The sequence below is a fragment of the Aspergillus karnatakaensis genome (genome assembly GCF_047715665.1).
Source record: "Aspergillus karnatakaensis strain CBS 102800 unplaced genomic scaffold BJY04scaffold_26, whole genome shotgun sequence".
Classification (NCBI taxonomy): Eukaryota; Fungi; Ascomycota; class Eurotiomycetes; order Eurotiales; family Aspergillaceae; genus Aspergillus; species Aspergillus karnatakaensis.
The window spans coordinates 162,623-186,765 of record NW_027395738.1 but is presented as its reverse complement, the minus strand read 5'-3'; the positions used below and the strand labels follow the sequence as shown (position 1 = coordinate 186,765).

The following is a 24,143-nucleotide window of genomic DNA, read 5'->3' as shown; positions in this document are numbered from 1 at the left end:
TGGAGTAGACAAGAGTAGAGGGCAGGGGTAAATGGGCAGTCATGAATTCCAAGGCAGAGGCTTTCTTACTAACCTGAGAAGCGAGTGAAAATACACCCTAAGAACTGCAGTTATGTTGAACAAGGGGTTGTTTCACAGGCTTCTAGAATTCAACTTCCTCTGCTGTGCAACGCTGAGATGTAGTTTGGCTTTATTGTCCTGGGAATATCCCTGTATAGCTAGAGTCTTGTGTGTTACCGGGCAAAGACTGCGCACTGCAGCTTTCTTAAGGTGTTTCCGAAATTGAAACGTGGTAACGAATCCTTCTTCAGCTAGTTGGTTGTGGGTAACCCTGGATATAAAATACTATTCTAACTGTATCTACTAGTCTGAGTCTAGTCTAGTTGAAGAGTATGTCCAGAAGAAGTCGGGAGTTGTTTGCTGTACGTCAACAACGGGGAGAACGGCTCAATCCACTCTTTGATGACTGCCCGGAGGGTGTCACAGACGGCGTCTATGGCCTGCTCGCGAGAGGAGCCACAGCTCTCGATGTAATCTGCAGACGTTAGGATTCGTCTTCTAGCATGTGCAGGGGGATGCGACTTACATTTGACCTTGGCTTCTGTGCCTGATGCGCGGATTGTGAAGCGCACATCGCGATCGAGCCACAGCGTCAACATCTGACTGCTCTTATCGGCAGGAAGCTTAGGGATGTTGTCCTCAGTGCCAGAGTCGTAGCCCTGGGTCATGTCCCTCCATCGAAGGACCTTGAATGACCCTAATTTCATCTCTGACCTGAAAGGACCGGACCTAATTGAATCGAACAATGCCATACTTGTTTCTGGGTTCGGCGACCGGAAGTAGTTGTTGAGCGTCTCGTGGTGCCCGAAATCGGCGAACAACTGTTGGAGCTTCGTGTAAGGTGTGAGTCCCTGCGTGGCCCATCTTGCCTGCGCGGACAAGAATACCATAGCCGCCGTGATACCGTCCTTATCGTAACAGACCTCTGGGAACATGTAACCAAGAGCTTCTTCAAACGCAAAGGTAACGTAGTATCCAGACTCCTCCAGCTTACGGGATGTATTGCCCATCCACTTGAAGCCTGTGAGTGATTCTTCGAAGTAGATACCCCGGGCCTTTGCCATCTTCTCCAGCATAGTCGAAGAGACGGCAGAGTTGAGGACCGCAATCCGTGTATCAGTGTCGATGTTTTCCAGAGAATCAAAAAGATGAGATGCGAGAAGAGCTCCCATATGGTTGCCAGTGAAGAAGAACCAAGAGCCACTATGATTATTAGCTTGAGCTGGATATCACGAACACAAAATATACGTACTCAACCTTCTCAGCCGCAGCAAACCGATCGGCATCTGGGTCATTAGCGATGATGAGAGTTTTACCTTCCCTGTCCGCTGTTTCTACGGCAAGATCCAGCGCACCATTCTCCTCAGGGTTAGGGAATGGTAGAGTTGGGAAGTCTGGATCCGGCTCTGCTTGTTCTGCTACTGTTGTAAAATCCGTAATGCCTAATGATCGACACAGGGCTGGAAGCACAAGTCCTCCAACACCGTGTAGAGGTGTGTAGACAAATGGTCTTGGGTACCTCCAATCTTGAACCGTTGATTTCTGACACAGTCAGTAAATTTTCGCCAAGTAGGACGGGGATCTTTACAGAGTAATGCCAGACTCGTGTAGTATAGCGTGGCAGTAGCTGTTCGTAAGTGCTGGAATGGAAGTAGTTGCTGGTTGGTGTCTCCGTCCAGGCGTTGGGCCATGGCTCGAGGTTGGCTTCGATGGAATCGGAGATCTCCTTATCCATGGGAGAGTTGATCTGGCAGCCATTTTTGAAGTAACTGGATGATGTTAGGGTGGGCAAAGAAACACTGAGAAGTGGGATCAGACACTTTGTAGCCTAAGAACGTTAGCGGCGAACAATAAATAGCTTCTAGTGAGCTCACCATTATCTTGCGCGGGGTTCTGTTGTATGATTAGCTCGGAGTTCCGGAAGTAAATACGAACAACATACATGACTCGCTGTGACCATGACTCCTGCAAGGGCTCGCATGTCAGTCACGCCAAAAGGCACAGCGGGGGTAACAGCCGGCCCCGAATAGAACCAGACTGGAATCTGCTGTGCGATGAAAGCATTGGCAGCCAGAATGGCAAACCGAGCAGAGTTGTGGCGGGCATCATGGCCGATGATCACCCCGCGCGATGTAAGGTCGCTATGGTTGTCCCTCAAGTACTTGGCTAAGCCTTGCGACGCCTGGATCACAGTCAGAGAATTCATGCATGAGAAACCAGCAGCCATGCGGCCTCGCAGACCAGCAGTTCCAAACTGGATGCCTGTCCTGTATTAGCGAGAGATAGCCCGTGCTCATGAGGGGCGCGTACGCTTTTGCAGGCGTTTTGCTAGCTCAGCGGACTGCCTCGAATCTCGAAGCTGCTCGATTTCTGAGCGGGTAGAGGGATCCTGCACGACATTATCAGTTCTATCAACCAGGATTAGATAAGGGAATATTCGCGGACCTGGTCCCACTGGAGCCATTTCTCAATTAGCGGGGAGAGAGAATCCTGCAAAGTCAGACCGAGGCTTGGGAATGCTGGGTCGAACGCTTTACCTCGAGGGAGGCCATGATGTATCGTACGATGAGAGATCTAAAAAAAGGAGGGGAAGGAGAAAAGCAAAGGCAAAGAGTAGAAGACGCTAAAAAGGAGACTGGAGCAGTGTATAACTTGTTGTGGAATAGTGGGAGAGTGGGAATGGAGGGAGATGGATCGTCGTCTGATCCTCGAACGGCTCGTTTCAAGTGTTTTTGCTCTCCCCGCTCAGACCCGTCCGCTGCCACCGCTTCCTCTTCTTTCGCTCTGCTTTTCTTTGCCTCCTCCTACAGAGTGTCTTCTATTTCAAATCCGGATCATGAGGTGATTTATCCGTTCTTCTTCACCTGAAGCTTAATCCCACGCCATTTCCCCGCATCATGTCAGGAACAGCTCCCGCCCGCAAGGATGCCCTTCTGTCCCGACGGTACATCGAAGGCCAGATCGCAGAAGGGAAGCATGTTCTCATCTTCGACAATCGTGTCCTCAAGGTCGACTCATGGATCAAATTCCATCCTGGAGGAGACAAGTCTATAAAACACATGGTTGGGAGGGATGCGACGGACGAAATCAATGCGTACGTACTACAATACTACCCCTATGCTACAGCTCCCTAATGGATGCTCCGGAATTAGATTGCACTCTAAAGAAGCTCGCCAGCGCATGTTGGCCTTCCAAATCGGTCGCATCCAAGGACCATGGTTGAACTTTCTTCCTCCGATTCAGGGCGGGAAGTTCCGTACTTTTGATGAAAAAGCTGGTGCCACCGAGGACGACGACACCTCCGGCCAATCCCAACCCCCTTCCCCAATCTTCGATGCTATAGATGCTGCTCCGAGAGCCCGTCGACAGTCTGCATCTTCCGAGACATCCCTCTCGTCACATGCCAGCGAAGCACTCGAACCAAGGCCGTCATTCCTCGATGCCCGGACCCGGAAGGAAATCGACTTTGACACCGCCAAGTATCCTTCACTTGACACGAAGACGCAGGAGGACATCAAACAACGATATCGCGAGTTGAACAAGCGGATAGAGGCCGAAGGACTTTACAATTGCAACTATTTCTCATATCTCATCGAAGCCTCTCGATACTCACTACTCGCCGGTCTGGCCTACTTTTTCCTACGCCTTAGATGGTACTCGATCTCGGCCTTCTTCCTGGGCTGTTTCTGGCACCAGCTCGTCTTTTCCGCGCACGATGCAGGTCATATTGGAATCACACATAACTACCAAGTGGACAGCACAATTGGGATGATCATTGCTGATTATCTAGGAGGGCTGAGTCTAGGATGGTGGAAGAGGAGTCATAATGTCCATCATATCGTGACAAATGAGCCGGAACATGACCCAGATATCGAGCATATGCCCTTCTTCGCCATCTCCCACCGCTTCTTCGACAACCTTCGAAGCACCTACTACGACCGTGTCATGGACTTTGACGCCTTTTCACAGGTCATGCTCAAATACCAGCACTACCTCTACTACCCGATCCTCCTCTTCGGCCGCTTCAATCTTTACAGACTCAGCTGGGAATATCTGCTCCTCGGACAAGCGCCAAAGAAGGGACCCGCCTGGTGGCACCGCTGGTTCGAGATTGTCGGACAAACTTTCTTCTGGACATGGTTCGGCTACGGCGTCCTCTACTGCTCGATTCCAACCTGGAGCAGCCGCATCCTCTACCTCCTCATCTCCCACGCAGTCACAGCGCCCGTCCACGTGCAAATCACTCTCTCCCACTTCGCTATGTCAACCGCAGACCTCGGTATCCACGAATCCTTCCCCCAGAAGATGCTTCGTACAACCATGGATGTCGACTGCCCAACATGGCTTGACTTCTTCCACGGCGGCCTCCAATTCCAGGCTATCCACCACCTCTACCCACGTATTCCGCGCCATAACCTGCGTCGCACCCAAAAGCTTGTCCTCGATTTCTGCCGTGACACGGGCATTCCATACGCTCTATTCACCTTCACCGATGGAAACAAAGAGGTCATCAGCAGACTTGGTGACGTTGCCAAACAGCTGCGGATTCTGGAAGAGTGTAGAAAATCCTGTGCTGAACAGGGTGTTTTCACTGAGCACCATTAGACCTGTACAAGTTCCACGTAATTGATTATAGCGCCCCTCCCTAATGACCCACCATTTTGTCGAACCACGCCTATATAGAGTTCTAAGAACAATGAGCCCATTGGCTTCGGCTAGAAGAGAAATAATGACCAGTTACGATAATACTTAATCAATCTTTGCTAATGACATCCATGCCTACCAAATCAGCGTAGATTTTGTAAATATGTGCATTCATTTCCATGTATATCCATATCTAAATTATATCGAGAATTGGGAGAGAGGATGACATTCCATACCACATCGAGTGTACCATCCTTCAAATACGAGTCGTGAGTTTTACCCTACCCAACCATCCCCCCAGCTCTCGCAACCTTCTTCGCCCTCTGCTGCCGCCGATTATGATTCGCCCGACTAGCCTTATTCTCCTCTTTTCGTCTTTGCGAGGCAGCTGGGTTCTGGTCTGGCCCACTTCCACTCCCAGTCCCCCCTCCACCACGCCCCCCTGCCCCTGCCCCTGCACCTGCAGCGCCAAATCCCCGTCCTCTGCCTCCCCTCCCACCACGGCCCCGTCCTCTATACGGCCCCCCACGAGCACCCGACGCCTCCCCTTCCGTTCCACTTTCCGATTCCTCCCCCCTCCCAGGCCGCCGATAAGACGTAGAAGCAAGCTCCGGCTGCGCAAGCCCACCGCCAGAGCCCGTTCCCTGCACGGCAAGCAATTCCTCTAGCTTCGAGAGCCGTTTCGGGTCTCGGGAAAGCATAACCGCCCATCCCTCGATCGCCTCGTCTGTCATGCCTGTCTCACGCTTAAGCTGTGCGCGTGGTTGGGAGCGGCGTGTGGTTGCGTCTCTTGCAAAGATGGCGGGTGTGGATTTGTATGCAGCGAGCAGGGTTAGATCTAGATCGTTGGTTGAGGCGGGTTTGGACTTGGTGGTGGGGTCACTGTCTGCTGTTGTGTCGTTGTCGACTGTGCCTCCGACGTCTGCGACGTCGTAGGTGTCGTCGCGCTCGTCGTCGTCTGAGTCGAATGTTGCTAGGGCGGATAGGATGGCTGCTTTTTGGGCCGAGTGGTTTGTGCGGTCTGAGAGGAGGGCGTCGGCGGTTAGGGTTGGGTTTGAGCGGCCGAGGCGGAGGTTTTGTGTGTTGTTGGGGGAGCGGGCGAGTTCGGCGAGGTCGATGTCGTTGTCGAAGATGTTTCGGCGGGTGGTGAGGAGCTCTTCGGGTGCGAGTTCATCTCGTGATAGGGGTGGGGTTGGTTTGGGTGGGAGGGGGTCGTGGCGTGTTGCTGCCGTTGGGGGGAGTTGTTCGGATTTGTCGAGGTGGTGGAGTTCAGGAGAGATGGATTCGTCGAGGAGATGTGCGATTATTGTTTCTGGGTTGTCGTTGTAGAAGTCTAGGAGGCGGACGATGTAGCCGGATCCGAGGTCTGGGAAGAGGTCTTGGATCTGGCTGATCAGGGACATTTTGTGGGCGTAGACTGTTTCTGGAGGTGCAACGTCTGAGGCCCGGCCTTTGCCCTTGTCGACTCGTTTCTTTGGTTTTTGATAGCGGTGATGGAATTGTTTGGACTCGAGTTGGTATGTGCGTAGACTTGAGACGAGATCTTGGCCTCGCTTTTGGGGCTGCACGGCTAAGTATCGTTCTAAACGGGCTAGCAGGTCTGAGCTGCAAATGACATCTGAGAGGAGTGTAGGTTCTTTCTTCGCCTTAGGTGTGCCCACGCAGGCAGCGGCTTTCAGGCCGAATAGCTGGTCTAGAAGAAGAGAGAGGTTTGGTTTCGTGCCCTTCAGTAGCGACGTCAGACCAACGTAGACATTGGCGACTAGGGATTTGCGAACATCCTCTCTATGGTGCGCTAGATATGCCTCTGCGAGTGTATCTAGAAAGTCAGACCCGGCCATGAGCACATGACCAGAAGATGGAAGTGATGAGGCCAGAATCGTCAATAACCGGGTATCCGAGATGGAGGTAGTTATGCTGCTAGTATTCAGGCCAGAGAGCTGCTTGATGATAGCTGCTTTCCCCTTCTCAAGACTCGATGTGATCACATCCTCATGCTTTTCCCACGCATCAGACAAGAGCTTCTTCAAAGCCGAGCTGGAGGGATAGCAACAGCTCAATTCGCTGAGGTAGGTCCATTCCAGCAGCTCGGGCGGCGGTGCATTCAGCTCCAATAATGTCCTCCTCGTCAAGAGAAAGCAGAGCTTCCTTAGTGACCTAGCCTTTGTGCCAGATTGAAATACATTTGCCCCAGATTGAGCAAGATGATGGTAGAAGGTCGTCAAAAAAGAAACCACAGATTCATCTTTTGGCGTAAGGTCTCTGAAAACAGGAACCGGGGTCTCTAACCTGGCTCCAAGAAGCAGGATCCAAGCATTAAGATAGAGCTCCCACTCCTGCGATGGGATAGACCTCTGCACCTCCGGCGGAGGAAGTGGAGCTAATGGCGGCAACGTTTCCATGACCTGAGAAATGGGTTAGCGGATAGGAGCTGTATATGAAACAGATATAGGGGGAAAAACAGATTTCCTACGGGTCTGTGATTCCTAACTGAACAGAACTCGAGCACTTGGCTGAACTGGACTCGTTCTATCTGGCTTGGAAAGTGGTGGTGGGGTGCGTGTACAGTGCGTGCACTAAATGACCTTAGTAAGCACAGTAATGTGGGAGTGACTCGGTAAATAAGAATGAGTCGAAATGGCTCATCTCCTGAACATCATCATGCCAGTCATGTTTGTTGAAGATGTGTATGACCTTTTTTTCTTCAGGAAACTCTTTACTTAAAGTCGCACAAGGGAGCTGGGATGGCCTTTCCGAGCATCTATCACCTTGATTATTGAACGATCTTCAGACAAGTTTTGTGTACTCTGTACATCAAGTCGAACCATATTCACAGGCAACAATAGGCTTCTAAGCTCACCGAGGGGAACAGGCGCAATACTAGCAGGTCTGTAGCTGCATTAATACACCTAAATCGGAGTACTATCAAGTATGAGAGCATGAAATTCCACCTGTCTGGTGCACGCCAACCTAGCCAGCTGAATATCGGGCTCACGTCTTCCGCTTCTCTTATGACTCGCCAGCCCTTGGTCCCTAGTCGTCGGCCATTACACTCAGGGCCTCGGCAAGTCAATAGGATCTAGGTGCTATGCGAGCCTTGAAATCACCGATCAATGCATCGTTGATCGGATGTACAGGGGACTGCGTCTTCTCTTTGTGATAGCCTCCCTGGGCTCCAGGATCCAAGTCATGAGCGTCCAGGGAGATGTGGAAGTTTTCTACGGCCTGTCCGATGGCAAATGTGAGAGAAGAAGGTATCTGAGCGCCATGATAATGCGTGGAGCTGTAAAACCTAAGGGTAGAGTAAAAAGGCATAGCTATACCTTGATTAACGAGTATATTCCGAGTCCATTCGCAGCGTGTTTCCCGTTCATAGCCAGACATCCCAAGGTATCACGCAGCCCAAAAGTACATTCATGCCAGATTGTCGTCCTGGATTCAGTCAGGATAAGAAAACCAGCCTAAGATTGGGTATTGGTAGGCCGCAATCGCGGGCCATGCCAAATATCGGTATTCCCCGGCTATCGGATCGACTATGTAGTATGCGAACCGTGCGCTTGAGGGACTTGAGAGCCTATAGTAGTGATACTTCGGAAGCCGGAAGTAAATCTCCAAGCCTATCCTGGGCCGATTTCAGTGTATTACTATCAATCATGATCCGCTGACACCATTAATGCTCTGCATAATGTGTGACTGTTGCCTTGGACACCTGAGGTCATTTATTGTACACAAAGCAAGAGGTGAGGTTGCCGAACTGTTCAAGATCTCGGCAGCCTCAGGCCAAAAACAGCCCAAATCTGGCTAGCACCCGATAGGCGAGCGCCAAGCCAAACCGCCCGCACAAGAAATTGACCGAATAAGAAAAAGTCGCTTTTTTGATCGCATCCACTTCGACAGTCCGACCATCCCAGCTTAAACGGCCATCATCACCTTACCGAGCCCAGAAGTTCAGGTCTTGATTGGCATACAGCCTCATTTGCAGTATGTTCTCCTCAACTTCTGCGCCCTCAATCGCACCCAGACACTAACGACAATCAATAGAATCTCCATCCCAGTCTACCGTCAACATGTCTTACAAGCAAGAGAAGGAATTCGGCGAGGGCCCTGTACGTTACTGTCCCAGCTCTCTTCAATCTCTGTCCTGTCTGCCGTCAACAGCGAGGCGACACGAGATTGTCACTGACCGACAAGAACACCTGCTAATACCCATCACAGAAGGTCCACAAGATCCGCATCACCCTCACCTCCCGCAAGGTCGCCTCTCTCGAGTCCGTGTGCGCCGCCCTCATCGAGCGCGCCCGCTCCAAGTCCCTCCAGGTCAAGGGCCCCGTCCGTCTTCCCACCAAGACCCTGAACATCTCCACCCGTAAGACCCCCAACGGTGAGGGTTCCAAGACCTGGGACAAGTACGAGATGCGCATCCACAAGCGTCTTATTGAGTATGTACCCCTGAAACCTCCCCCCTTTCCCCCTACAAGTACAATCTACGTGCTACGGGGGAAGTTCGAATGGGCGACTCGTGCTAATGTGTGCTGTGCAGCCTCCTCGCCCCCACCGAGACCGTCAAGCAGATCATCATCAACATCGAGGCTGGTGTTGAGGTTGAGGTCACCATTGCCGCCTAAATTCGTCTCCGTTCTGCTCTGGAATAAGGGGATCGGAGCTACGGCGGCCACGCCGACACTGGCCCTTGATTGGGTTGGTGGAGGGGTGGTTGATCATGGGCTTGCTGAAGACCTAGACTTGGGTTGGATTCGATACCCGGTTAAAATACGCTGTGGCTATAAATTGAAAAAGTTAAAAGACATGTAATTCTTTTCCAATATATGGTTCTAGTAATGTAGATGGACTGGACTGTCGTCTCGATTTCCTCCAACGCCTGAACCCGGGTATAGGCATCGTAAGTCCCTAGTACGCATCGACCAATAGCAGAAGGGGATTGATGTTACTATAATATATTTCAATATCAGACCTAAAAGTCAAAACTAACCCACTCCGTCTTCGGTGGGACACTTGGAATAAGTCCATCCTTGAAAACCCCATTCTGAACGAAGAACTCATACTGCGCCGCAACCTCCGGCGTATACTTCTCCGGCTCTGCCTCCGCATCCCGCAGACCAGCCTTATCCGGCGGCCCATCTGGGAAGAAAATCCGGACATAGGTCTTCATGTCCTGTGGATGGAGGTAGCAAGGTGCATCATTGATGTATTGCACCGGTTGGCCCTTCCATCTCGTTAGTTTCCTCGACATAGGGTCCCGCTGTGTCTGGCCGTTCAGGGGAGGAATGGGTTGCAGATCGTTGGTGTTTTCGATCTTGACGAGTGGTGGTGGGCCGGTGCTTGCTGGTTGTGAGGGTGCTGATGCGGGTTGGGGAAGTTGTGAAGGAGCTGCGGCTGGTTGTCCAAACGCTGCAGGCGTTGGGTTTGGCGCTGGTGCGCCAAATGGGTTGGGGGCGGCAGCTGGTTGCGAAACGGCGGGTTGGCCGAAAGGGTTCGGTGCTTGCGCAGGCGTGCCGAAGCCGCTTGTGGTAGCCGGGGTGTTTGTTGGCTGACCAAAGCCTGTGCTTGCTTGTGAGAATGCAGACGGCTGGCTGAATCCGCTTGTTGCAGTAGGAGCTGACATCTGTGAGAATGGGGATGCTGTGCCGGAAGCTTGACCGAACGGAGAGGCCCCCATTGAAGATGCTTGGCCAAAAGCTGGCTGGCTTGCTGCGCTACCAGCGAGGCCGCTCGCACTCTGTTGGGCAAAACCAGACTGCCCAAAAGCAGGTTTTCCAAATGCAGATGATCCTCCTAGAGCACTTGGTTGACCGAAGCCTGAGCCTTGCCCTAGAGCGCTTGGTTGACCGAAGCCTGAGCCCTGCCCTAGAGCACTCGTTTGACCGAAAGCCGTTTGGCCAAAAGCTGGCTGGCTGGATTGCGGTTGAGAGAAACCGGAAGATCCAAATGCTGGTGTCTGACTAGGCGCTGACGGCTGACCAAACGCGGAGCCAGTACTAGGACCTGTGTTGCCGTTTGCAATATCGATCCTGTTTGGATGTTCCTTTTCTCCATCAACAACGTATCTCACAGCTTCAGCGACGCTTTTCAGAATGATATTCATCTGATTTATGGCCTCGTTGTACATGTTCTCGGCCTCTTGAACTGCTGTGGCCGGGTTGCCAGCCGCGGCGGCTTCATAATGACGGAGGCGGAGTTCTTCAAAACTCTGTTCTCGCTGGGGACCTCCAAAAAGCTGTCTTGGAGCGTTTCGTCCAGGTCCATAACAGGAAAACACCCATTCAGGCCGTCCCTTGCCGGCAGTCAAGTCATCGGTAATTTCATCTGTAGTGACACCATAGCTAGGAGCGACGTCAATAGATGGGGATTGCATAGAGGTATCAGAACATACTTGACTGACTGTTTTGATTGTTGCGACTGCTGACTTTGCCCAGATGTAACTCGACCTGAAAAGACATCAGAGCGAGCCTCAAATAAAGCAATACTTAATTGATAAAAACCAGCAGGACAATGGTCATAAGGTGAATAGTTGAAAGCCCAGCCTTGCAGCCGGCCCGATCCCATCCCGCAAAGAGAAGCTCAAGACAAACCCTGATAGTCCAACAGAGCACAGAGAGGGTAAACATACTGCTGAATCCGCTGCCACCTGAAGAAAGGGCACCAAATCGATTGCCGCTGCTGAATGACTGTTGTTGCCGGCCAGGGTGTTCATACTTGCAGCGATCTGAAAATGATTAGTATAAGTCAAACAATTAGATACTCAATTCTCTTACCTCCGAACTTGCACCGGCCTTGTTGGAAAAAGGTGCAGATGGTCATACTGTCGCAGTTCCCGCTCGTGATGAGCGCCCTGCGCGTGGGACTTTCTGGGGTGTGTTGCTTTTCCTTCAGTTCCTCAATGTCAGGTTCAGAGAGAATAGTGAAAATAGCTGCGTCTCGAGGTTCAAATTCGCTATTGAGAGCGCATTGCAGGTCCAGACGTTTGTGAAGGAGTGATCCAGATCTCTGGTCCGCTCGTTAACAATTGGCTCGGAGAATCATATCAGTGACAATACCGAACGTGATTGAAGCGGGCTTTCCAGCCAAAATCTCGTCGATCTATGTACGGCCGTGTATCATTTAGTACGTAAGTATTAGTACAGTAGTTGTCTCATTATGCAGGACTTGAAATCGAGAATAAATTCATCACAATTGCTATCTACTCGTTGGAGTCAGTTGACTACGGTCAAGTATCTTGTCTCAAAGGGATTTTAAGATCGACTGTGCAGTGTGGACAGTAGCAACAATTCATTCCCCGTCAGCGCCTCTATTATATGGTCCGTTACTCGAAGATAATGCAATGAATCCAGGTACGCCCGCTCCAAACCACAATTATCTCATAACTATTTATTTTCAGTTGTCAGCACGAAGCTACCCCCTGGTTGTCGATGACCGCGTCGGCTCCACGCTTTGTTTGAGCATATCCCAATTCAAGCCATCGATCTTCTTTCCACCAAGAGACTCCAGTTCGGGGGCCAGTTCCTTCGTCTTCCCTGTCGCAAGACGGCGCATCATGACTGTGTCCTTCGCGCCATGCAGCGCCTTTGCAGGCCCCCGAAGGAGAGCATCTTCGAACCATTCCTCTTCCTGGTCATCGAGCGGGAGATCGATCAGCTCCATGGCGCGTCGGCTTCGAAGTTGGCCAGCATCTGATCTGTGAACGAATTCGATGAGTTGCGTAAAATATGCCTGGCGCAGAGCATCGTGGTGTTTGCGACTGAAGTAGAATGCTTCCGTGATACTAGCCCGAGATAGTGTCTGCATAAAAGCTCGCTGGGCCTTTGGGGAAGTCAAGGGTGGGTTAACGGTGAGATAGTACGCCATCACGATGCTATCATCATGTCGCGGAACATGCGAAAGGGTAAGCGCGTAGAGGATCTCGTCCGGGAAAGTTGGAATGATTGCGGGTTCGGTGAGGTACTCGATCGCTCGCTGTCCTGTGTTAGCGCTGTGCAACTAGTTCTCCAGGTGCAGAAGCTCTAACTTACCCTGAATTCTAGCCGGTCGAGGTTCCACAGCCCTTCGATGAAGAGCCTATATTTCTCGGGTAGGTGACATTTTCGCGCAAACTGTGCGGCCGCATCGCTTGAAGCCCGGCAGTCTTTCAGGATATAGTAAATCAAGCTCTGCCTCTGGTGGATTTCGAGCTCAGAGGACACAATATGGCGGATGAGGGTTCGGAGGTCTGAATTGGAAATCGGTGGGTACAATTTGGTAACTAAAGCAGCGCCAGACATTAGCGCCTGGTTAGACAGCAGGTTGGAGGTTCAACACACTTTGCTGAACACCGAGGAGCTCTAGCAACCTATCGGCGAAGAGTTGGTTTTCTAGCGCGCGACGGTTGGAAAGGATCTGCTCAATGACCTTGCCATCATATGTGAAGTTCTTGTTGAAGTAGAATATCGATTCGAATTCCTCCCACGGAGCCATCTTGACAGCGCAATCTTCAAGTTCAAGTGTTGAAACAAAGAAATGTTTATGCTGGTTGGAGCTCGATAAGTTGCGTATCGCAGAGCTGATAGATGAGGCGGTATGTCACCTGACCCTACAATCTTCGGTCTTGTTGTGGCAGAAAGCGGCGCCTTTCCTGTTCAGGACGTCATGTAAACAACCCACTTTCTCAATCGCTTCCTGCTTCATCCAACATCACCGCATCGGCCTGCTCGCCTACATCGGCCTTGATGCGATACTTTCATTTATTATATCTCCCACTATTATAATGGCGTCTATTGCGAGGGGAAGGCCATCTCGGCGCTCTGTTGCGCGCAAGAGCTATGTGCCTGAAGAAACCTCCGAATCCGAAGACCAGGGAAATGTCACCCCCACCCCGTCCCATCCCGAAGAAGACGACGAAGATGAAGAAGAGTTTACCCCGGTTCCGCAAAAGAAAGCTCCTGCAAAGAGAGCGTCGCGCAGGCGGACGACGTCCGAGACGCCCGTCGCACAGGCTCCCCGGAGATCACGAAGATCGAGGATAGGGGAGTCGGCAGAGCCTTCCGAAGAGCCATCAGTGCTCGCGGATCCGAACGATGAGGGCGACTCAGTAGCGACTGCGCAAGACGAAAGCGAATCGTCCTCCCCGAATACGGCGATAAAGCGGAAGAGTATGGGATATGAAGAGCCCGAATCGCCTTCCCGGACTGCGGCAATGAAAAGAAAAAGTATGGCCCGCAAGAGTCGCGTCTCCTCTACACCCAACCCGGAAAAGTCCTCACTGCCAACTCCAGAGCCCTCGCTTTCGCCGCAACCTGATTCCCGTTCCCAGCGAGAAAGTGTCCCCCCACTTGCCGACATCACGGATTCCGCCGTCAACCAGACGCCAGCACCGAAGCCCGTCGAGGAGCCTAAGTCACAAATTTCGATCATCAATGCGAATACGACAATATTAGAGAAACCGATGGATATCATGTTGAAGTCGCGGACCCTAGCCCCTACTGTGCCGGAGGAACCCCAAGGTCCCAAAAGCCGTCTCATGATTACCACTTTGGTCCTAAATAACTTCAAGAGTTACGCAGGGAAACAGATAGTAGGGCCGTTCCACGCTTCGTTCTCCTCCGTCGTCGGACCCAACGGATCCGGAAAGTCGAACGTGATCGATGCGTTGCTATTCGTTTTCGGTTTCCGAGCCAGCAAGATGCGACAAGGCAAGATCTCTGCTTTGATCCACAACTCAGCCAACCACCCAAACCTACCATTTTGTGAAGTGGAGGTTTATTTCCAAGAGATATTCGATCTCCCCGGCGGAGAGCATGAAGTAGTACCAGATTCCCAACTGATTATTTCTCGCAAGGCGTTCAAGAACAACACCAGCAAGTACTATATGAACAACAAGGAGACGAACTTCACGACAGTCACGACACTCCTACGCGAGCGCGGGATTGACCTTGACCATAAGCGTTTTTTGATCCTTCAAGGTGAAGTTGAGTCTATTGCTCAGATGAAGCCCAAAGCCGCCAATGAACACGAAGACGGACTGCTGGAGTACCTTGAAGATATTATTGGCACGTCAAAATACAAGCAACCTATTGAGGAGGCTGCGACTGAGCTCGAAACACTCAACGATGTCTGTGTTGAGAAGAACAACCGTGTTCAACATGTTGAGAAGGAAAAGACAGCCCTTGTGGATAAGAAAGATAAAGCTCTCGCCTACATCCGTGAAGAGAATGAGTTAGCACAGAAGCAGTCAGCTTTGTACCAGATATACATCGATGAATGTGCCGATAACCTACGCGTCACCGAAGAGGCAATTCTCCAGATGCAAGAGCTCTTGAATCTTGAGCTCGAGAAGCACGAAGGAAACGAGTCGGGGATCAAGGAGCTAGAGAAGGCTTATAAGCGTGCTACAAAGGAGTACGAACGGATGGAGAAAGAGGTGCAGGAACTCGCCAAGGGTATGGCCAAGTACGACAAGGAGACGGTGAAGTTTGAGGAGAAGAAGAAGTTCTTGGTTGGAAAGCAGAAGAAGCTGGAAAAGTCCATGCTGACTGCTCGGCACGCAACTTCAGAGTGTCAGAGCTTGGTTCAGAAGCACAGTGATGACATTGAGAACAAGAGCAAGGAGATGGCGGATTTCGAGAAGGAAGTTGAGGTTGAGGAGAAAGAACTTTCAACTATCCGTGAAGGGCTCAAGGGCAAAACCCAAGGCCTTTCAGATCAAATTACCGCCAAGCAAAAGTCCCTTGAGCCATGGGATGAGAAAATCAACAAGAAGCAATCTGCGCTCGCCGTGGCTCAAAGTGAACTTGATATTCTCAAGGAGAAGAGCAATGCTGGGGCTGTTTTGCTTGAGGAGGCGCAATCCAAGATCTCCTCTATCGAAGAGAACATTGCTCGGAAAGAGGAAGACTTGGAAGAGTGCAAATCCCAGAGGGCCAACCTTGATGACGAAGTGGCGCAGTTAAAGAACGACCTCAAGAAGTACAGCGCCAGAGAGCCTGATGTCCGCGCACATGTTTCTAGCGCTCGGCAAAAGGCTGAAGAGGCTAGGGCTAGTGTTGCAAACACTCAAAACCGTGGAAGTGTGCTCACTGGACTTATGCGTCTCAAGGAGTCTGGCCGTATCGAAGGCTTCCACGGTCGACTTGGAAACCTTGGTACCATTGATGAGAAGTTCGACGTCGCGATTTCAACAGCTTGCCCTGCACTAGAGAACATGGTGGTGGATACAGTTGAGGTCGGACAGCAATGCATCGACTATCTGCGAAAGAACAACCTCGGCCGCGCCAACTTTATTCTTCTAGACCGTCTGCCCAAGCGCGACCTGTCCAAGATCATGACCCCAGAGAACGTCCCTCGACTCTTCGATTTGGTCAAGCCCAAGGATGAGAAGTTTGCCCCAGCCTTTTATAGTGTGATGCAAAACACGCTCGTGGCGAAAGACTTGGAGCAAGCGAACCGCATCGCCTACGGTGCCAGACGGTGGAGAGTCGTCACCCTTGACGGTCAGCTTATCGATACATCTGGTACCATGAGCGGAGGTGGAACCCGTGTCGCCCGTGGCGCCATGTCATCTAAGCAAGTTGCCGACATCAGCAAGGAGCAGCTGGTCCAGATGGAGAGTGATCTTGAGGAAATGGAGCGGAAGTTCCAGCATTTCCAAGAGAAGCAGAGGCGAGTGGAGGCTGCGCTGCGCGAGAAGTCTGATGAAATCCCACGAGCGGAAACAAAGATCCAAAAGATCGTGATCGAGATTGATAGCGCCAAACGCAGCCTTGCGGATGCTCAACGGCGTGTCCAGGAGTTGGCTGCGGCACATGTTCCGTCGAAAACCGACGCTGGGCGCGTCAAGGCGCTGGAACAGCAGATTGCCGGTCTCGAGGAGCAGATTGAAGACCTTCGCTCGCAGAAGGGCGGCATCGAGGAGGAGATCCAAGCGCTTCAAAACAAGATCATGGAGGTCGGCGGTATCAAATTACGCAGCCAGAAAGCCAAGGTCGACGGTCTCAAAGAACAAATCAAATTGCTGTCTGATGAGATCTCAAACGCCGAAGTTGCCAAGTCGAAGAATGAGAAGCTCATCAACAAGCATTCAAAATCCCAGGCTGATGCTGAAGAGGAGCTTTCTCACATGGCCGAAGAGCTCGAAAAGCTAGAAGAGGATGTCAACAACCAAGCCAGCGACGCATCAGGATGGAAGCAGAAGGTGGACGAAGCACAAGACGTGAGTATCATCATTCAGTATTACGTACTAAAGCTAACAGTTACCAGGCTTTGGCGACTAAGAAAGACGAGCTCAAGACGATGAAGACTGAATTAGATGAGAAGGTTGCTGAGCTAAATGAAACAAGGGCAACGGAGATCGAAATGCGCAACAAGCTTGAAGAGAACCAGAAAGCTCTTTCAGAGAACGAAAAGCGCAGCCGTTACTGGCAAGAGAAGCTCGCCAAGCTGACTTTGCAAAACGTCAGCGACTTGGGCGACGAGCAACAACCTATCGAATTCCAAACCTATACCAAGGACGAGTTAAGCGAGATGAACAAGGACTCCTTGAAGGCAGCCATCGCAGTCCTAGAGGAGAAGACCCAGAACTCATCAATCGATCTTTCCGTGATTGAAGAGTATCGTCGCCGAGCAGCTGAACACGAATCACGGTCCGCTGATCTAGCCACTGCTCTCGCTGGCCGGGATAGTGCCAAGTCTCGTCTTGACGGATTGCGGTCTGCTCGTCTCAACGGCTTCATGGAGGGCTTCGGTATCATTTCTCTACGCCTGAAGGAGATGTACCAGATGATAACCATGGGAGGTAATGCCGAACTCGAGCTTGTGGATTCTCTTGATCCATTCTCAGAAGGTATTCTCTTCTCTGTGATGCCGCCAAAGAAGAGTTGGAAGAACATTGGCAACTTGTCCGGTGGTGAAAAGACACTCTCCAGTCTGGCACTGGTCTTTGCTCTGCATCACTACAAGCCAACGCCGCTGTATGTCATGGATGAGATCGATGCTGCTCTTGATTTCCGAAACGTGAGTCCTCCTATTCACTTCTATAATCACATACTAATCCTGAATTTAGGTCTCTATCGTGGCGTCTTATATCAAAGAGAGAACGAAAAACGCACAGTTCATTGTCATCTCTCTCCGTAACAACATGGTCAGTGTTCATACCCACCACTATGATGAATAATACTGACCGTTTCTCCAGTTCGAACTTGCATCCCGCCTCGTCGGTGTTTACAAGGTCAGCCACATGACAAAGAGCGTAACGATTGAGAATAGAGACTACATTAGAGGCCGGTGAATATGACTGGTGGTTTGCATCTGTACATGGTTTATTTCTTCTTCATTCATACCTGGTCTGGACGGTGCTTGGGTTCGATTCTATAATGCGGGCATGTTTTTGTCAATCTATCTATGAGTAGCCGGGTCGGTAGCGGGGATTGAATAACGACTTCTTACGTACACTCGCCTTTTCAGTGTTTTATGGCAAGTATATACCTGTCTTTACATTGTATTTTGCGGACTGGTTCATGTGAGGAGCTCTTTGATAAGAGGCTGTCGATATAAAGCTATCGCTGTAGCACAAATATTGTGGCCGACCCCCCTGTCCAATAAACAAAGAATACATTCGAGGTTGAAAAATAGAAGGAGAAAAAAAAAACAGGTCATGCGCGTCAGCTTTCCGTTGACAAATCAGCTTTTCTTTTCTTTGCTTTCTCTACATCCAATTTCAAGGCTTGATGTGATGTGATGTCGAAGCTCAAAGAACTAGTAAGGCAGGCCAAGATATATCCTTGCACTCTTCGGCCTCCGCTCCAATTCAACAACGCTCCAGATCTGCGCTCCACCCACACCAGACATACATGATACCTACCACATACTACATACCACATACCTGATTAGGTGCTGTCATGTAACACCCAACACTCCGAACTCAAACCCGTACTTTTGACTTCTTTGTCGATATGCAAGGCTGAAGTTCATCGCATACAAATCATCACTATCCGTAATCCGGGCACCTGCAGGCATATACGTACCAGAATGGCAAAACTAGACTACACCAGACCAACGACCCTATCACGCGCCCCCGAAGAAACAAGCAACAGCACAGGCCCAATAATGGATAATCAAATCAAATCAAGTCGGGCAGCAAAATCAAATGTAGTTAAAGATAGAGTTAGAGTCTCTCAATCGGGAGGTGGTCCCGTGGCCCCATGGATATGCAAGATAAGCTTTCATGTCTGGCAATCCGCAATCCACAGGTCTGCCCACCTGGCGTTGAACTTAGTTAGAGCTTAGAGGTCTAGGTTGGTGGGCTCTAGCCATGCTGCTATGTAGCTTGCTTTTATTACATATTACATATTACATTACTAGTACTCCCTTGCTTGAGTCCTGGGGTGATCTGCGGAGTAAGGATCTACTCTACCCTACTGCTTGCTGGTGCTGCCTGCTGGGCTGATATGGATGGGGTGGACTTATCTGGGTTGATTTGTTGAATCTGAGATCGGGGGTTGGGATATGGCAAATGGGGAGCGGCGGATGGGTGGATGGATGAGGGGACTACTTCTACATCTACATGGAATTTGATGGAAGAATAATACCATGGATCAAACAAAAACAAAACCCTAAGATTACTCGAAGTCGAAAGTGAAACCCTGGGTATCCCTAGTAATACAGACATGCACGCATACAGGACAAGACAAAAAAACGAAGCTTGAAAACAGTAAAGAGAAATGTCGCACCAGCGCGTATTCCATCGCATGGTGAATGGCGTTTCTAAGTAACCGAGGTCATAGGGAAGCGCACATGACGCGTAAGACTCAAGTGTTGAGCTCATTTTTGTCGGAGGTGGTCATTAAAGAGTAAGATCAGGGTCTCATGTGAGGTTAGAATTGCGAAGCGGCAAGAAAGAAAAAGTCCGAAAGTGTTCGTTCAGCCCCCGCTGGAAGAGGAAAAAAAGCAAGAAAAACGCTCGCCAGAATACAAAGGATCCGAAACTCCGTTCCAGGTCTTGAATACGCCGTAGTCTATGTTGATATCATGCAGAAAGCGCAAAGAGCGCAAGAATGAAGACGAAAAGCGCAGGTATCCTCCGTATGTTGAGAGTACAAGTAATGTCGGGTTGTGTTGGATATATTTGACGTCGCAATAGGAGGGCATAAGTAGAATGAGGTGGATGCGACGGACGTATGTTGATAACCTGGGTTGTAAAGGCCTGATCATCATGCTAGAGTTTAAGCAATGACAGACCGCCGTGGTGCGATGGGAATAGGTTTCGGAGCAGCAGAGATGTTCAGGTTTGATAGGCCGAGATCGCCATCTTCGCGCTTGTGTGCAGGTTGGGCTCTCTCCTTCTCCTTCCCGCTGGCCAGCGACACAGAGCGCCGAGGATTCATTTCATCCTCTTCGCTGACAGTGCTGCAAATGAAGCGTTCTTCTGAGATTGGAGGAGATCCGAACATGGAGCCAAGTTGCTGCAGCAGAGCCACAAAGCTTCCATGAATCTCGGCGAACAGATACGGATTACCCACAATATCCGTCAGATTTCTGGCTCTAGTGTGACCAGGTCGGCGAACATCCGGATCAACCGCACGCCCCGTAAGAAACGAAGAAACGGGGGTGTACTGTCGGTTTCTAGCCTGGTTTGTCACATTGTTTTGCTCTTCCCGGCGTTTGTCTTCCTCCTGGTATTTTTCCGCCGCATTGTAAATTGAGTTTGCAATACGATCGAATGAGCGCCAGATTAAAGGAGAAGCACGGAACGCTCTGCGCGCATCCTTGCCCGCTAGAGCCACGAGCGCATAGCTGCGTCGTTTACCACGTGCCATCGGGTCGGGAAGGCGAAAGATGTAGGCAATTGTGTAACCCGCATTGGCGTCACCGAAGCACAAAGGGCCGGAAGAAAGTCCGCGCGGAAGGAGCTCGCAGCTGAGGGTTCTGATGGAGGATCGTCGTAAAAGTGCGTAATCGGCGGGGTTGGGAGGTCCGCGGAGAGAGAGATAGGTGAGGATGTGTGTGTGGCATGAGATATCAGAGGCCACAGAAGAAGAGTGAAGAGAATCGGGAAGGGAGCCATGTGTATGTGAGTCGTGCGCGCTTTCGTCCGGGTCGGTATGATTCGTGCCGCAAGAGTATACGACCTCTCTAGACCGCAGAACGGGGCTGCCGTTTCTGCCTTTCCCGTCGTCGCGGGCAGTACCTGGCGCTCCAGGGGGAAGCTGCTTGCTCACATCCTCTGGGAGGGTCAAGCTACAGCTCGCGCACGTTTCACCATCCGCACCTCCAAGAATATTCAATTTCTGGGCCTCATTCGTATTTGGCTGTACGAAGCAGGAGTAGTCTTCGATTTTGTGAGGGGTATCGTCATCGTCAACTAACTTTGCAGGTGACTTCAAAGATGGAGAGCGTTTGCCGCTGGCGTGCCTGCTGCGTAGGCCGTGGGAGGAGACGGTGTCATGAGAAGTGGCGGGGGTATTATCGGCCGAACTCGTGTTATCGGGGTGACATTGCGAGCATGAGAAAGGGAGGACCTGTGAGCAGATGATCGAGGTAGGACCATGTACCTCACAGAAGTGTGTCAGGGAGAGCTAAAGAAAGAACATGGTTAGCCGATGAAGCTGTAACACATGCCCGGCGTCGTGGAAAGCACGAGTCGGGGAGTACAAAAAGCACGCCCACGTCGTACACAGCCATCCTGGGGGTTGTAATCATGCGCCGTGGGGGTGCATTGAAGCGAGGTAATCTGATTCAGCCGAGACCGAAGCAAACTCCACGGAGAAGCAATGGAGACGCAGCCGCATGGCCCAGCGAGAGCAGGCTGAAGAGGAGCATGGGGGGCGTTGGCGCATAGGGGAGCGAAGAGAACTCACAATGAAATCCATGTCAATTACAGATTAACGTCGAACACTATCCAGCAACGAAGTTATTCCATAGTCGCAATGCATGCTTTCGAAGACAGGCTGCTGGTGGCTCGTGGTGCGGAATGACGCAGGCCCGCAAAGTCCAGGGCAAAGTAAGGTGCCAGCCAGTGGCTGGAGAGTAGGTGTGGATTGAGAGTAAATCTGACTGTTGCTGCAAAGGCCGGCCTTCTGCAGAGTCGACGGAGAAAAGGAAGAGGACGGAGGTAGGTAAGTGGAGTTGAGAGAAGACCCAGGTGGAAGAGATGAGAGGAGAGGAGGGACGATAATAATAAGGCCGGGGAAGGTCGCAGCGGAACGGGTAGATGCGAAGTACAGGATGGTATAGGACAGCCTGGACAGGTCACCTCCGACTCAGGATCCCCTTTGATCAAAGAGGAAGTGAGATCCAAGATGAGGATCAGGCGACAGGTGAGTGAGACTACATCGGGATGAATGTTTTATTATAAATGCGACTTGATCTACTACTACTACTACTACTAGTAACTACCGTTCTTCCTCAAGGATCCATTTGGGATTCAAGGGGGGGGTGCCACCGGAAGTGTACTAAGTGGACCTTAGCCTGCGTAAAAAAAGTTACGCCTCTGCTTTTTATTTCTTGCAGTTTGATTGGTCTCAGCCTCCGGTCTGGGCCTGGATCCGCTGGGTCTCTGTGTGGTATCGTCTGGTATCATACGATACAATACCTCTCTACATCTCCGTTGGACTTGAGTTCCTTGAGCCTTTCACGAGGCATGAACTAAGATATCAGAGAAGGGGGCCGTTTAGATAAGACTCGCCCAATCACACTCTTGCTGCCTTACCGACTGCTTGGGAAGCTGGAGAATAGGAAGTGAGCTATCGTATTCTTCCTTGGTTGAGGGCCCCCTTTCCGTCAGCGGCTGGAGCCCGACAGAAAACGGTCTTCGGCCTAATGCACCCTACCTCTAAGGCGTTTGCGTTGGAAATCAGACTGCTCACGCAGGGACAGCTGTGCACACTGCATCGCAAACTGGAGATGATTCTTTGAAAATATCTGCAGCAGTAGTTGACGGTTAGCTGGCAGTGCTACAGCCTACAGCCTCCAAGGACAGGGTAGGAGTGGCAGACCCAGAACGGCGGAACGGCGGTTGGCCGCTAGTCCATCGTTTACGCAATCGAAGCTCTGTCGAAGGCCAAATGGAAGAAGTCAATCACAGCCCAGACACTGATCCACCCACGCTACAGTCAAAGTAGTCAACGAGGCACATGATGCTCTTGTCCTTCTCAGATCGGCCTCGAGACGGCCTGTATCTCTCTTCAGCAAGGATTGTCCTTGTTACCGGTCCCCCTGTGCTTTTCGACAAGTCTGAAGAGTCAAAGAAAAAGAAACGAAACGGCCGAATGGGAGGCTGATGCGGGCCTCCTTGAGCATTTTGCCGCCTCCCTATGCCGGCTGTCCCGATAGCCCTGGCTGTCTCGGCATCATCCCTGTCTCTAACATCCGCTTTAACTGTTCGTGGTGGGACGGATTCAAACCCCGACCCAAACAAATAAAGTAGTGCTTCCTCAAGACTTCAAGGTGAAGGGCAGTAGTGGACACTGGACATTGGTTTCAAGTCACAAGTGCCCTTGTGCCCTTGAAGGACAGCTCCGATGACGGGGGCTAGTGGACACGAGAGTGACGAGACGGCGACGAAACAGGCCTCATACATTTCTCATCTTCCCGTAGCTCGATCCTTCGCCGTTATTGAATCCTGCGGTGGGTTCAATTGGCTTTACGATGCGTCTTGGAGTTGGTCCTTGGAGGTGTCGAATGATGAATCGTCGAGTCGTTGATTATCTGGCCTGAATAATCAGCAGCAAATGAATAATATCATTTCCAAGGCAACCCCGGCTCTCTTGCCCTCCTTGTTGATAAGGATTCGGCCTGCCCTCCGTCAGGCGCTTTCCCCTGCCTCCGATTCGCTGATGGAGCTACAAATCCCGTGCAAGAGGCTTAAGGGATGTGATTCCCCATGCAGATATCGATGGATGCGGTTGCTAAGGCTGCATTGGGGGTGCCGATATCATTCGACGGGGGATGCGACCGGCCACATTCCCTTTCTCTCCCTCACTCAAGTGCTGTTGCACAGTCGTACCATCCTCGCCGCAGGAATGTGATAGTTCAATTCCTTCCATGATTCTTACAGTACGGAGTACAGAGTGATTCCTCTGCTTTGTATGCACCGGACTGTATAGTCCGAAAGCACATGCTTTAGCTTTAGCTACAGCCTGTTCCTAGCCTTGGCACCATCATGACCACATAATTCTTGCATCACTTTCCACCTCCTGTAATCTCCGATCATTTCCATCCATCCATCTCTTCGCTGAAGATCCCCTCGTGGATGACAACCACTTGACAACTGTCCATTTGACCTTCTTCTCCCATGGGCAAGCGAGCACACGACGGTTTGGATCCAACCCTCGGAAACCCCACTGCTGCTAAGGCTGAGGAAAATCGCGCTTCTTGACGGTCCACTCGCATGCTGAACTTTTGTAACCGCGGCTTTTGTCTTTGCAGGACCTGCCTTCCCCACGTGGAGCCCTCCA

The 24,143-nt window shown here is 51.1% G+C and overlaps 7 protein-coding genes across 7 annotated transcripts; 3 read left to right on the top strand and 4 right to left on the bottom strand.

Annotated features, from left to right (window-relative positions):
- Positions 1 to 259: 259 nt before the first annotated feature.
- Positions 260 to 2,765, bottom strand: BJY04DRAFT_189816 (phosphoribomutase PRM15). The gene is made up of 10 exons (XM_073711432.1): positions 2,598 to 2,765; positions 2,506 to 2,550; positions 2,371 to 2,449; positions 2,003 to 2,322; positions 1,935 to 1,953; positions 1,879 to 1,888; positions 1,649 to 1,829; positions 1,313 to 1,602; positions 587 to 1,263; positions 260 to 535 (listed from the first exon to the last, which is right to left on the bottom strand). The coding sequence occupies exons 1-10, from the start codon at positions 2,610 to 2,612 to the stop codon at positions 375 to 377; spliced, it is 1,797 nt and encodes a 598-aa protein (XP_073570885.1). The 5' UTR covers positions 2,613 to 2,765; the 3' UTR covers positions 260 to 374.
- Position 2,766: 1 nt separating this feature from the next.
- Positions 2,767 to 4,853, top strand: BJY04DRAFT_189815 (fatty acid desaturase). Its single transcript, XM_073711431.1, has 2 exons — positions 2,767 to 3,154; positions 3,213 to 4,853. The coding sequence occupies exons 1-2, from the start codon at positions 2,958 to 2,960 to the stop codon at positions 4,663 to 4,665; spliced, it is 1,650 nt and encodes a 549-aa protein (XP_073570884.1). The 5' UTR covers positions 2,767 to 2,957; the 3' UTR covers positions 4,666 to 4,853.
- A 4-nt stretch (positions 4,854 to 4,857) lies between these two features.
- Positions 4,858 to 7,223, bottom strand: BJY04DRAFT_227993 (ASCC2 family CUE domain-containing protein). The gene has a single exon (XM_073718743.1). The coding sequence runs from the start codon at positions 7,104 to 7,106 to the stop codon at positions 4,986 to 4,988; it is 2,121 nt and encodes a 706-aa protein (XP_073570883.1). The 5' UTR covers positions 7,107 to 7,223; the 3' UTR covers positions 4,858 to 4,985.
- Positions 7,224 to 8,595: 1,372 nt separating this feature from the next.
- S10a (40S ribosomal protein uS10) lies at positions 8,596 to 9,617 on the top strand. The gene is made up of 4 exons (XM_073711430.1): positions 8,596 to 8,685; positions 8,746 to 8,810; positions 8,920 to 9,143; positions 9,245 to 9,617. Exons 2-4 carry the CDS (start codon positions 8,772 to 8,774, stop codon positions 9,327 to 9,329), a joined length of 348 nt encoding a protein of 115 aa, XP_073570882.1. The 5' UTR covers positions 8,596 to 8,685; positions 8,746 to 8,771; the 3' UTR covers positions 9,330 to 9,617.
- A 59-nt stretch (positions 9,618 to 9,676) lies between these two features.
- On the bottom strand, positions 9,677 to 13,173 carry BJY04DRAFT_218585 (nuclear pore complex assembly-domain-containing protein; the record flags this gene model as incomplete). Its single annotated transcript, XM_073716349.1, has 7 exons — positions 9,677 to 11,045; positions 11,096 to 11,150; positions 11,333 to 11,428; positions 11,478 to 11,709; positions 12,151 to 12,675; positions 12,732 to 12,961; positions 13,020 to 13,173. 7 exons carry the CDS (start codon positions 13,171 to 13,173, stop codon positions 9,677 to 9,679), a joined length of 2,661 nt encoding a protein of 886 aa, XP_073570881.1.
- Positions 13,174 to 13,462: 289 nt separating this feature from the next.
- Positions 13,463 to 17,977, top strand: smc4 (condensin subunit SMC4; the record flags this gene model as incomplete). The annotated part of the gene is made up of 5 exons (XM_073713894.1): positions 13,463 to 16,843; positions 16,883 to 16,903; positions 16,951 to 17,703; positions 17,753 to 17,830; positions 17,882 to 17,977. 5 exons carry the CDS (start codon positions 13,463 to 13,465, stop codon positions 17,975 to 17,977), a joined length of 4,329 nt encoding a protein of 1,442 aa, XP_073570880.1.
- Positions 17,978 to 19,277: 1,300 nt separating this feature from the next.
- Positions 19,278 to 21,999, bottom strand: BJY04DRAFT_189802 (folliculin domain-containing protein). Its single transcript, XM_073711429.1, has 2 exons — positions 21,546 to 21,999; positions 19,278 to 21,263 (listed from the first exon to the last, which is right to left on the bottom strand). The coding sequence occupies exons 1-2, from the start codon at positions 21,555 to 21,557 to the stop codon at positions 19,911 to 19,913; spliced, it is 1,365 nt and encodes a 454-aa protein (XP_073570879.1). The 5' UTR covers positions 21,558 to 21,999; the 3' UTR covers positions 19,278 to 19,910.
- Positions 22,000 to 24,143: the final 2,144 nt, after the last annotated feature.